Below are 12,342 nucleotides of genomic sequence, written 5' to 3' on the forward strand. Positions count from 1 at the left end.
TTTCAGTTTTACAGTTTGGTCCTGTGTTTGGTCGTTTAATTCTATGAAGTTTATTTTATAGAGTCCCCATATTGTCATGATTCTCTATTTCTCTCTTTTAGTCTTTGTTAGATGATAAGACTCAGTGGACAACACGTTATGGTTGCATTGCCGGACTTGCTGAACTTGGACATGACGTGAGTGTTTGAAATTCCAGAGCCACTTCCTCACATACTTCACCCTACTTTATTCGGTGCTCCTGCCTATAATTAGTGCCGTGTAGGGCTACACAATAAAAAGAATATATAAGCAATTACAACTACTGCAAATACAATACTAAAAAGTATTAATTACAGCGTTCTATAAGGTCTATTCATGAATATCGGTCATGAGACCTTTTACATCATTCCAGTTGCCTGCCGCCATCTTGAGTACCTACCGAGTACCAGTAGGCTACTGACAAGCATTGGCTAGCTTGCCATGATTTACGGATTTCTTATCTTTTACTGTCTATGATTTTTACGGATACGGAAAATGGCTACGAAAGACAACATTTCGCACATCGACTATCATGAAAAGAAACGCTACTTTAAAAAAATATCTTGGTTAGGGTGTGATGCCTACTCGATCCATGATGCGTTCTTCCTGCCGCTGTCCGCTGCTATCAAACGCTTTTACAACACTAAGAAGGCACGATACAGCATGAAACTTTGCTCAAAGTATCACCTGGATCTCTACACATAAACGCGAGCATTGAGAACATTGTTTGTGTACACAGAGTTTACTAAAACGAAAGGTTTTGAACAACTGACTTTGTCTGTTATGGTGTCTGCTTGTGATCTTTGCCAGACATAAATAATCGATTTCCGAATGCGAATTAATGAATCTCATATGAAGCTTCTTTTTCAACTGGAAGGTCAATATTTTTTTCACTTGCGACAACACAACAAATCATCCGCGCATTTATATGGAACTATGCTTTAGGAGCTATCTATCTTTACTCTTATCCCTCCTTACGTCGCATTCGGAGATTGATACCTCTTGACTGGCAAGATGGCGGCGAGCAGAGGTTAAAACAACCAAACTTTTTAGTAAACTCTGTGTACACAAACAATGTTCTCAATGCTCGAGTTCATGTGTAGAGACACAGGTGATACTTCGGGCAAAGCATCATGTTGTGTCAAGCCTTCTTAGTGTTGTAAAAATAGCGATTTCAATGCTCATAACATATTGAAGGCATAGCTTCTAGTTCTTTTGCGACTACTTCAGGTACTTAAAATGGCGGAAGGCAAGTTTGAGATGTGAGTGACATCAGCTGATATTCATGAATTCCTATTACACCTATTACAACATGCTTTGTTTAAAGGAATAGTCTATCCATTTTCCATATTAAACTATGTTATTACCTTAACTAAGAAGAGTTGATACATACCTCTATCATCTTAGTGCATGCACATAAGCGCTGTGGGCGCGGCGACACTTTGAAAGCATTTAGCTTAACCCCATTCATTCAATGGTACCAACCAGAGATAAAGTTAAAAGTGACCAAACACATCAACGTTTTTCCTATTTAAGACAAGTAGTTATACGAGCAAGTATGGTGGCACAAAATAAAACGTAGCGCTTTTCTAAGCGGATTTAAAAGAGGAACTATATTTTATGGCGTAATAGCACTTTTGGGAGTACTTCGACTCGCCTGAAAAATCCGCTCCCCTTCTCCCTCTCATAATGAGAGGGAGAGTGTTACTGCGCCGAGTCGAAGTACTCCCAGAAGTGCTATTCCACCATACAATACAGTTCCTCTTTTAAATCTGCTTAGAAAAGCGCTACGTTTTATTTTTTGCCACCATACTTCCTCGTATTACTACTCGTCTTAAATAGGAAAAACTTTTCCGTTTAACGCAAGATGATAAAGGTATGTATCAACTCTTCTTACAACTCTTCGCTGTAATAACATAGTTTAATATGGAAAATGGATAGACTATTCCTTTAACAGCCGTTCTCCATTGTAACAAATTACAGCCATTTCTCTTGTGTTCATGAAGACATTGGTAAAAAGGCTTTTAAATGAGCATTTCTGTAAAGACTACATGACAAAACTAGAATGCTCCTGTTATAATCAGCACATGTGAATACGATATCTATTGTGCAGTGGAGTCTGCCTTATTGATTAAAACAGGATGTGACAGTTTCTGTCACATTACTCCCTCTTTTTGTGTAATTTAAAAAAGTTACCAAAATTATTTGTAACCTTTCGAGAATGGTCTCTCGACATTGCGTCAGTAGCTGATGCTATGGGAGGTCCTCCCCTCTTCCAATTTTCTGAAACATGTTTATAGAACAACGCCAGTGTACTGGCCAATGCCTGCCATGACGACGTTTATAGACATGGCTTTCGCCACTATATAACGAGTCTTTAAGGGATGTCCTCACATTCTTTATCTTCACTTTGTGATACTGAAGCATCGTCGTAGAGTATTGCACGTGTAATGGACGTAGGCTGCGTCCCTTACACACGTTCCGGCTGACATTTACATGGATATATTGCTTCACTTCTCAAGGGAAAAGGTAAAAAGAGAATCACCGGAGGTCTTCACACGTGACTGTGTTCTCAAATGTGCCCATTACTCACGCGCTGCATAAGCATCCCTTCCCCACCTATGCAGTGCGGAATATGCCACAGTGTGCACAATACATTCATGTGTTCTCGGTATTGTGTTATCACAGTGTGCTTCAGCTGCTTCCCTACGCGCTTCGGTCACTGCTTAGACATGACAGACCTGTTTCTTCTGTGCCTGTCATGGATGAGCACGCCTTGCACCCCCTTGTACATTGCAAACCCCTTCACAAGGCATTTGCCTGTACGAGCGTTGCGCCGTGGCTGTTTGCTTGAGTATATATATAAGTCCCCTGCATTCCTCGGTTTCATGGCAGCCTAGTTCACAGCACACAGTATGTAACTGCCCACACTCCTGCGCTACACAGCAGCATACTTTGTCAACGTTTGTATCCTGCATCCAGCCTTCCCAAGTGGTGTGCTGTAGCAGGTTTGACTGGTCGTTAGAGGTCTTCTCGGGTCCAAAGAAATGTGCCCGACCCGAAATGACCCGAATCACTTTATACCCGAACCCGACGTGCATAAATATTTTTTTTTTAAAGAAAGACCCGAGACAAACCCGAGAAAATTAGACCCGAGTCCGACCCGAACTAGTGACAATTTTTTTTTACCCGACTGGAACCGAATGTAAACGGCACTGACGTGTGTGCATTCTGCAGACCCACGCGCAGCAGTCAGACAGAAAGAAACTCCGGTGGCCTTGCAACCAATTTGGCGAGCTGCTCCATTCGTTTTACTTTGTTATCTGACGACGACACCAACGTAACCGCTAAAATGTATATTTTAAATTGACTGACATGTCTGTCTCAACGAAAATGAACCTTCCGCCAGCCACACAATATCGCAAGCGCTCTTTACAAACAGATGAGAGGTTTGAAAAGGACATTGACGCACACACTGGAGAGAGTTCGGGTTTTCTCGGGTCAGTTCAGCAAAAACACATTAATTTTAAATTACCCGAGACCCGATGCCGCTATTATTGTACCCGACCCGTGTCCGAGGCACATGTGAAACTTTTAGACCCGAACCCGATCGGGTCTCGGTCGGACCTCGGGTTTTCGGATCTAAGTGGACCGGTGAAGACCTCTACTGGTCGTGCCCAACACATAAACCCCTGTAAGTCCAACCACAGCTCCAGACACATACATGCCTCGCTCGGCGCAAGTTGCAGTCTGCCATGGGTTCAAAGCGTCCCTGTTTGTTTGGCGGTGCCCACCTCACACATTTGTGTTTAGTGGCAGGTTCTTCCACAGCAGACAGCATGTAATGGGCACCCGCATGCGTGCAGCGAGCCATTGCTAGACATGTTCTTATGGGGCCCAACACCCCGATCATTCGGCAGTGTTTTATCTCCCTTTTACCTTGCCATATGGGCCTTTCTGAATCCTATTACTCTTTTACGGGATTACGCTTTTATAGTCATACCACCCAAGTTGGCGCAGTCATGACGTATTTTCGGTGACAGTACTGAGTCCAGCAACTGTGACTGTGCATCGAAGTACGTGCCTGATGAGTGGAATAGCGGCTTGTATAGCTGCTACTATCTTGGCCTAGGGCGACAGTTCCATTGGGATTTAAGCCCTACGTGCACGGTTTAGTGCACTTATAGCGGTGCTTCATGATAGTGTTTATTTGGACCCGCACATGTTCACAGGCTGTGGCGCTGTCCCATCTAATGGCACTTTTCCATTGCATAGTACCCCACGGTTTAGTTTAGTTTAGTTTAGGTCGGGTCAGCTCACCTAACTTTGGCGTGGTTAGCTTTTCCATTGAGTTTAGTATCACTTCGTAGTGGGCGGGATTATAGGCGTGTCGTTATATTTGTGCTGACATCATACAAGTGAGAGTGTCGGTATACATTGCCATACATTCATTTATTTCTCAATCCGCCACAAAATTAAAATTGGCCACCACAAATAGATGTTTGCACATCGCGTTTATCACTACCTCTGTCTCACATGACAGTTTCTGTATAAACACCCAACCCGTGGCGTCAGTCGACGGCGCTCCGCTGAGCTCAATTGAAGTTGCATTTAAGCATATATAATGCTGACGTGCTCGTTGCGAATGTTCCGCCACAAACTGCAAGTCTGGAAAAAACTGTTATGGTGTCCCTGATTTTAAACATGTGGATGTTTTTCGTCGCTAAAACGGAGTTTGGGAACTTATAGCAGAGCACAGATGACAACTTGTTTGCTCAAGACAGCGCAAGCTAGCACTAAAGGTAAAGCTAACATTATAGCGTGAAGCTGGTAGTGCAATTCTCTCAGACCAATCAGTGATCTACAGTGTTTTCGCGTCACGTTTGGTATCAGCTCGGGTCGCTTGGAACCCCAACCGAGGTGGTACGAAAAAAAGTATCGGGTACCACGTACTGCACCTAATGGAAAAGCTCCCAAAAGTAAGCTGACCCAACCCAAACTAAACTAAACCAAACTGTGGGGTACTATGCAATGGAAAAGCACCATAAGAGTGGGCAGCTGCACATCATACTCCTAGATATTGCCTGTTTGGAGAGGGTGCTGACCGGCCGCAGGCGCACTCTTTTTCTTAGAGTGATTTTACCTGTGTGTGTGGGCATAGGAGGATGGTCTGCACGCCAGCTTTACGTTGTGTGCTTGGTTGTGGTCCGGACTCAGGCTCTCACGGGAGCGCACATTAGTTGTGTGTCTGCTCTGAGCTGTTCCACCCGTGGCACTGTTGTGCTGGCGATGGACGCCTGTAGTAGCTTGCATATCTGCCCCCATATGTCGACTCATGTCTTCTACATGTTCCATTGCCATAGGGGACATGCTACGCTTGGCCGAGCGCCAACAGTTTGTGTGCCCCAGTTGGGTTCTGCTGCTGGTAAGCGTGGAATTAGGGAGAGGATCAGTTATCCGGCTCCCCGAACTGTCCGAATCAGCTGCGGTTCTGTAAGGGCACTTCTACCCGCTGCACAATCTGTTTGCGGTGTTATGCGATGACTTAGACGCTATATTGTGTTGAGCTTTAAGATGCATACGAGAGTCGCGAGCCCTTTCTACTTATTGCCCCTCTTATGCTGTGTGCATAAGGTGTGAAATGAACACCTATGATCCAGTGCACTGTTTTGTGTCGAGTGTTTTACCTTTACAGTAGTGGGAAGTTGGCTGCGATGCAGGCTGTCTAACTCAAGGGTTTCGACGCAGCTCCTGTGGTGTTTTGCACGATGCCTCTGGGCGCGTAGTGGCTGGGAACCATCTGGTTATCAGAATTAAGGGAGTGAAGCAGGACACCTCGCTCTCTTATAGTGTCCTATTAGGGATTACGTGCCTGAAGCCATTAAAGTGCAGGTGGTTACAATCTGCTACAATCTTCTATTCTGGCTCTACGTAAACTATGCCCGGTCTGCGCTTTATATGTTTATCTGAGTGCTGAAAACCCCGACACGGCAGTCTGAGCAATCTCTTTGTAAGTAGAGGATATTGAACTGACGCATTTGCTGGGGCTTTCCGAGCTCACTCGGTGAGTTACTCCCGCCCCACCTAGCAGTCAGCTGCTGGGTTTGGTGCTGAAGGAGGGTGACACGTCACCTCTGTTTTCAGGATGTGGTGTGTGTCTAATCAGCAGTCGCGTGGTTAATGCAACATGTACCGCATGTTGCCATTACTACTGTGTTAATGCTAATGTCTATGTATGGAACTGTATTCGCTTCATGCTCGTTTCTTCCACACTAGCTATCCTGATGTGCATCTTATGCTACGTCAGCAGATGCTGAACGCAAGTATGCTTGCCTGGCAGTTTGGTCATTTGTTGCATTGTGTTTATCTGCTGCTCTGTGTAGTGCAGTGATAAGATCTATATGCTGGCTGTGTCTGTATGTACTCTGTCCTGGGTTGGGAGTTAAGTTTCTGATTGGGTCACTAGAGGCTCTGGCATCCAATATTTTTACTTTGACTATGCCTGGGTTTGAGTAAGCTCCACTGAAGCTGCTCTTCGCTGTAGTCACGGCGTGGTTCTATACAGACTCACATCAGCTACTGACACAATGTTGAGAGACCGTTCTCGAAAGGGAGCATCTCGGTTACTGTTGTAACCGCGGTTCCCTGAGAAACAGGAACAAGACATTGTGTAAGCTGCCGTGTCACTGCTCAGATCAGCTCTTCTCTTCTGTTGTTCAGTCGAAAGAATCTGAGGATATGCCTTAAAGATGGTCATTACATTGCAAAGGCCACTCCTCTTTACATTGTCATGGCAGGCATTGGGCAGTACACTGGCGTTGTTCTATAGCTACTGACCCAATGTCTCCGTCCTCACTTCTCAGGGTACCGAGGTTACGATAGTAACGGAGACGTTTTTGTCACAACTGTGCAGTTAGAGTGTTATGCACTGCTTTAACCTAAGAAATTTATACATTTTGTAATTAATTTATACATTAATATTAATGGATGTTACTGCTAAATTATAAAATAAATAAATAAACCATATAAGAATATCAATGTGTTGGTTAGCATAAAGAATAAACCCTAAATATATGTAACTTTCCATCTAGGTGATAAAAACATTGATCATTCCCCGGCTGTCAGTGGAGGGTGTTCGCATTAAAGCTGTTATGGATGGGCCAGTGGTGTCAAACATTGATAGGATCGGTGCAGATCATGTCCAGAGTCTGTTACTGGTAAGCACTGCAGAACAACACAGATCTTTTAGAGACATGCATTTTTTAAATTTAGCTTTAATTTGGAAAAATTATGAAACATTTTTTGGAAACCCCTTGCAATACGACTATTAAACGTGTTTTAAAAGTGACATAAGCGGTCAGTTTTGTTTTCTTTTTTAAAGGTGACATAGAATGATTGAACGGGGTATTTATCCTTGTTCTGTGATGTGACATGTAGACAAAAAAATTGTTTGGGTCTGTAATGCCTTAGAAGCTTCCTAAAAACCTCTCTCAGATAGCTCTATTAGGGTGGGGGATTTTAAACAAGTGGTTTTGCACCTATCTGGCTCCCCCTACTGGCTTAACTTGCAATCTCATTACTGATTGGCTGACTTTGCTGCCACTCAAAAAATTTAGCCAATTATTTTAAAATGGAGGGGGAGTTAGATGCCTGTGATGTCATAAGCATCAGTTTTTCAGATTGGGCTGTTTTCTGGCTGACATTTCTAAAAGAGGAATTTCTATGAGACTGAGATGTTTAGCATATTTAGCACTTTTGGTATGTTTGTGAATGTGGGTAGACTACCATTAATCAACAAAGACAAGGTAAAAATGTTTTTTCATTCTCTGTCCCCTTTAAGATCAGATTGAGGTGCAGTGGTGGCCAGTGACTTCTTTTTTTGAGGGCGCATGATGCGAAGTTCGTCACAACATGTATGTAGCCCATCATGTGTGTGGTTCGTAATTTCAAAATATGTGTTCGGCGCATAGTGTGAACCTATGTGCATCACATGTCTTATCAAAATAAGTGCCTGCTGCAGACGTGTCTAAAGGGTTTATGATAAAAGAGACGCTTGCCAGATATTCACATAATCTCATGCGTAATCAGTTTACTGTTAAGGGATTGTTTTGCAAGGTTTTTTGTGTCTTTGAGACAGAACTTTATACATAATAACAAAGGCCTACAAACAATAAAAACCTGTTAGGACCTTCTACAGGAGATTGGTCTAGCGAGCAGTCTACCCTGAGGAATGGTGTTTCTTTGTATTTCACACTAATAAGTTTCTATATACATCTGTATATGGCATTTCAGGGCTCAACACAAAAAAATGTTATACTGGCCCGGTCGCGCCAGTGGTTCAGGTTTTCACTTGCCCTTCCAAAATTTTCACTGGGCTCAATAAAAAATGTCAGTGTCACATATTTAAAAATAATCATTCAAAAGTCAAATATAATTGTATACATTTTAGGGGTGGCACGGTTCATGAAAAAAATCCGAACCGTTCGGTTCGACGGTTCATGGCATGCGTAGGGCTGTGACGGTTAGGATTTTTTTTCTTACCACGGTGAAGGATCAACAAATCACGCGGTTATGCTGTTAACCGCACAACAGTAACCCCCAATGCCCCCACCCCCGCCGGAAAGCATCGGAAAACTGTATTCTTCTTTATTATTAAAACAACAAATTATATTAGCACTGACAATATGAAATAATATGTATTTCCATATGCTATTTTTTATATATATGTTTTGAATGTAAGGAATAATATAATTTTTTGTCATCGTTTATAACCCATTTTTTTTACAATACATTTTATAGAATAGCAACCTGAAAAAACTAGAAATAACATGCTGAGATTAACATTGTTTCTGGTAAGTTTTGCAAAACCTTGATTTCAATTTCTTTAGACATTTTTAGACTCACTTAAAACAGTTGGGTTAAAAATAACCCAATAAGTAACCCAATGGTGGGTTACTATAGCACCGACCCTTTGTTGGGTTATTTTAACCCAATGCATTGGGTAGAAAGTTTTACCCAATTAGTTGGGTTATGAAATAACCAATTTGTTGGGTTATTTTTGCAATGCTGTTTTAACCCCATTATTATTAGGGCCCGAGCAACCGAGGAGCAGGCCAGAATGGCCTGCACCGTAGGTGCGAAGCCCTATTGTTTTTGCTCGAATTTATTATTATTATTATTTTTTTTTTTAACACTTTTGGGCATTTTGGGTGCCTTAACATAATCGAAAACTCTTGAAATTTGGCACAGACGTCAGAGTCATCCGTCATTGCAAACGGGCAAAGGCTGGAACACGGGCGTGGCACGGGGGCTCTGTAGCGCCCCCTGTAATGCAAAAAGGTCAAACATAGGCGTGTCTCTTAAGTGGCTCACTAGCACCCCTGTTTGTCTAAAATGTGTTTTTTTTTTACCTACAGTACCTAAATGTGTCAGTAACAACATAAAATAGTCCACTGATATTTACCCACTTGATGCACTTGCCCACCGTGCATCGTTTTCTCGGAGGCACCGTGTAGCGGTAAAAAACCGTGTGAGGGCCCGCCATCGCTGCTTGCAGCTATATTTTATTATTATTATTATAATTATTATTATTAATAATTACTATTATTTGCTTTATAAATAAATAATACAAAACTTACAAATACATTTATAATGCTTTATTTACATTTAGTCATTTGCACCTGCACTTAAATGTATAAATACATACATGTATAGAAGCATAAATACATACATACACACATACATACATATATACATACATAAATTAACAAAAACACATAAGAACAGAACAAATCTACTCCATCTTATCCAACTAAAAACTGCTTAAAGGCGGAGTCCACGATGTTTGAAAGCCAATGTTGATATTTGAAATCACCCAAACAAACACCCTACCCTACCCCAATAGAATCTGGACCTTCTGTTGATAGACCCGCCCCACACATACGCAACCTGGCATTTGATTTGATTTGATTGGCTATAAGTGTGTTTTGGTAGTCGGCCCGTCTCCTTTTCCAACGCGTTTTTCAAACATCGTGGACTCCGCCTTTAAAAGGATAGTTCACACATTTGTCATCATTTTCATCCTGTCATGTTGTTATAAACCTGTATAAAAGTCTTTATTTTGATGACTACAAAGGAAGATATTTCAAAGAATGTTTGAAATCAAACCGATCATGAGCCCCATTCACTTTCATAGTATTCTTTTTTCCTACTATGACAGTCAATGGGGCTCATGATCTGTTTGGTTTCAAACATTCCTCAAAATATCTTCCTTTGTGGTCATCAGAACAAAGAAATGTATACAGGTTTGTAACAACAGGAGAGGAAGAAAATTATGACATAATTTTTATTTTTGAGGGAACTATCCCTTTAAGCAGGTGACAGTGTGTTAAGGAAACATCACCTTGTACAAAATGTATTGTGTGTTACAGAAACTACCTAACAGTAGTGAAAGGCTTGGGAATATTAAAGCATGTGTCAACTGCTGGTGTTGCTCCAGGGCCAAGCCTCCCCACGATAACAAAGTCTTGTGATTAGTCGAATTCATCCCCTAGCAGGACATGGGGGCTTCGTCATACCTCCTCCTCCAAATACTGAATTATGTTTGTTTTCTGACCTTAAAGGCGGAGTCCACAATGTTTGAAAGCCAATGTTGATATTTGAAATCACCTAAACAAACACGCCCCTACCCCAATAGAATCTGGACCTTCTGTTGATAGACCCGCCCCACACATACGCAACCCGGCATTTGATTTGATTTGATTGGCTATAAGTGTGTTTTGGTAGTCGGCCCGTCTCCTTTTCCAATGCGTTTTTCAAACATCGTGGACTCCGCCTTTAAGACAGAATTTTCATAATGTAAATATGCACACATAAACAGGATAAAAAAACAGTTTTCATAAAAATGATACTTACAGGTTGAAAATTAATAAATGTTTGCTTTGGCTCTTGGTACTGTAGGAAGGCTGAACCATCTTGCTGGCCATTTTGTAGGGTTTTTAATGCAACATCTCCAAGAATGTCTACATTTAAAGAAAATAATAATGTATTAAATCTCAAAGCAAACACATCTGGGTTGTTATACAAGCTAGGGGCGAGGGAAATTATTTTTTATATTTTGTTTTGTTTTGTCATTTGTCTAATTGTCATTATGTATAGATGAATCAGCCGTGCTTTATGGTGCAGAACACTTTTCCGAAAGGATAAATGAATGAATACATTTCAAATGAGCAGTCACGAGCTGCCACTGGGTTAGACACAGAAATGTAGAAATAAATATGTGTGGAAATAAATACATGTGGAAATAATACATGTGGAAATAAATCAATGTAAAAAAAAGTCATGTTCACATAAATCTATAAATAAATACATAAATGTGGAAATGAATAAAATAATAATGTATAAATACAGAAATAAATAAATGTCTTAAAAATATTTTAATACAAAAATAAAGAAATAAAAGTAGCATGTTATGTTTGTTTTTTATATTTCTCTGCATATTTATTTTTGTATTTATTTATTTATTTATGTTTGTTTTATATATTTCTTTGTACATTTTATTTATTTCTTTGTGTATTTATTTATTTATAATTTTTGCACTCCCAGTCCTCCATAGAATAGTTTATCTTGAGAAAGGAATACTAATGAATATCAAAATGATGGAACCATGATCTACAGATTAGCACCTATAATGTGAAATGTTAAGCTTTGGTAAATCTAATTCTGTCAAATGCAAATGGTTAACATAGTTTCTATCTCCCCGTATGTGTTTAGAACCACTGTGCAAGTGTGGTTGCTAAAACTAGGCCGGTCCCAGATGTTGTGGATCAATACAAGGCAGATTACGGTTATCTGGGCCCCATGCTTTGTTCACACGTGGTAAAGGCTCGTGCACAGGCTGCCTACCAGGCCCAAACAGTCAACAGAACAACACTTACCATCACACAGGTAAGTACTTGTGGAAAGAAAACCTTTCTAGAGCTGAGTAGGTAGTTATTTTTTTAAAGTTGATCCTATAAATAATATGATATAAATCACTCTGCAGCCACGGCCGACTCTGTCAATGTCTCAAAGTGGGCTGGGAGCATCAAGTGGCTCTCGTACACCCAGCATCATTAAAGTGCCCAGCTCTCTAACACTCATGTCCACTCGCCCTGGAACGCCCACCCAGCCATCACCCCCAGCAACCAAATATATTGTAATGGCAACCAGTGCCGGGGCTTCCTCTACACAACAGGTAAAGGGTTTGACTTAAATTTACTAATGTTTTATCCAAAATTATTACAAATGAGGAACATGACAATGATCTCAAGAAATATATCTTAC

At 41.1% G+C, this 12,342-nt stretch overlaps 1 protein-coding gene across 1 annotated transcript in view; it reads left to right on the forward strand.

Moving 5' to 3' along the window:
- Positions 1 to 12,342, forward strand: part of taf6 (TAF6 RNA polymerase II, TATA box binding protein (TBP)-associated factor) — a 29,347-nt gene that overhangs the window by 14,160 nt on the left and 2,845 nt on the right. Inside the window, exons 11-14 of the mRNA XM_055201036.2 lie at positions 102 to 176; positions 7,110 to 7,235; positions 11,791 to 11,964; positions 12,062 to 12,253. Coding sequence (XP_055057011.2) covers positions 102 to 176; positions 7,110 to 7,235; positions 11,791 to 11,964; positions 12,062 to 12,253 — 567 coding nt within the window. The remainder of the gene's footprint in view (positions 1 to 101; positions 177 to 7,109; positions 7,236 to 11,790; positions 11,965 to 12,061; positions 12,254 to 12,342) is intronic.

The sequence above is a fragment of the Misgurnus anguillicaudatus genome, chromosome 22 (assembly GCF_027580225.2).
Source record: "Misgurnus anguillicaudatus chromosome 22, ASM2758022v2, whole genome shotgun sequence".
NCBI classification, from domain to species: Eukaryota; Metazoa; Chordata; class Actinopteri; order Cypriniformes; family Cobitidae; genus Misgurnus; species Misgurnus anguillicaudatus.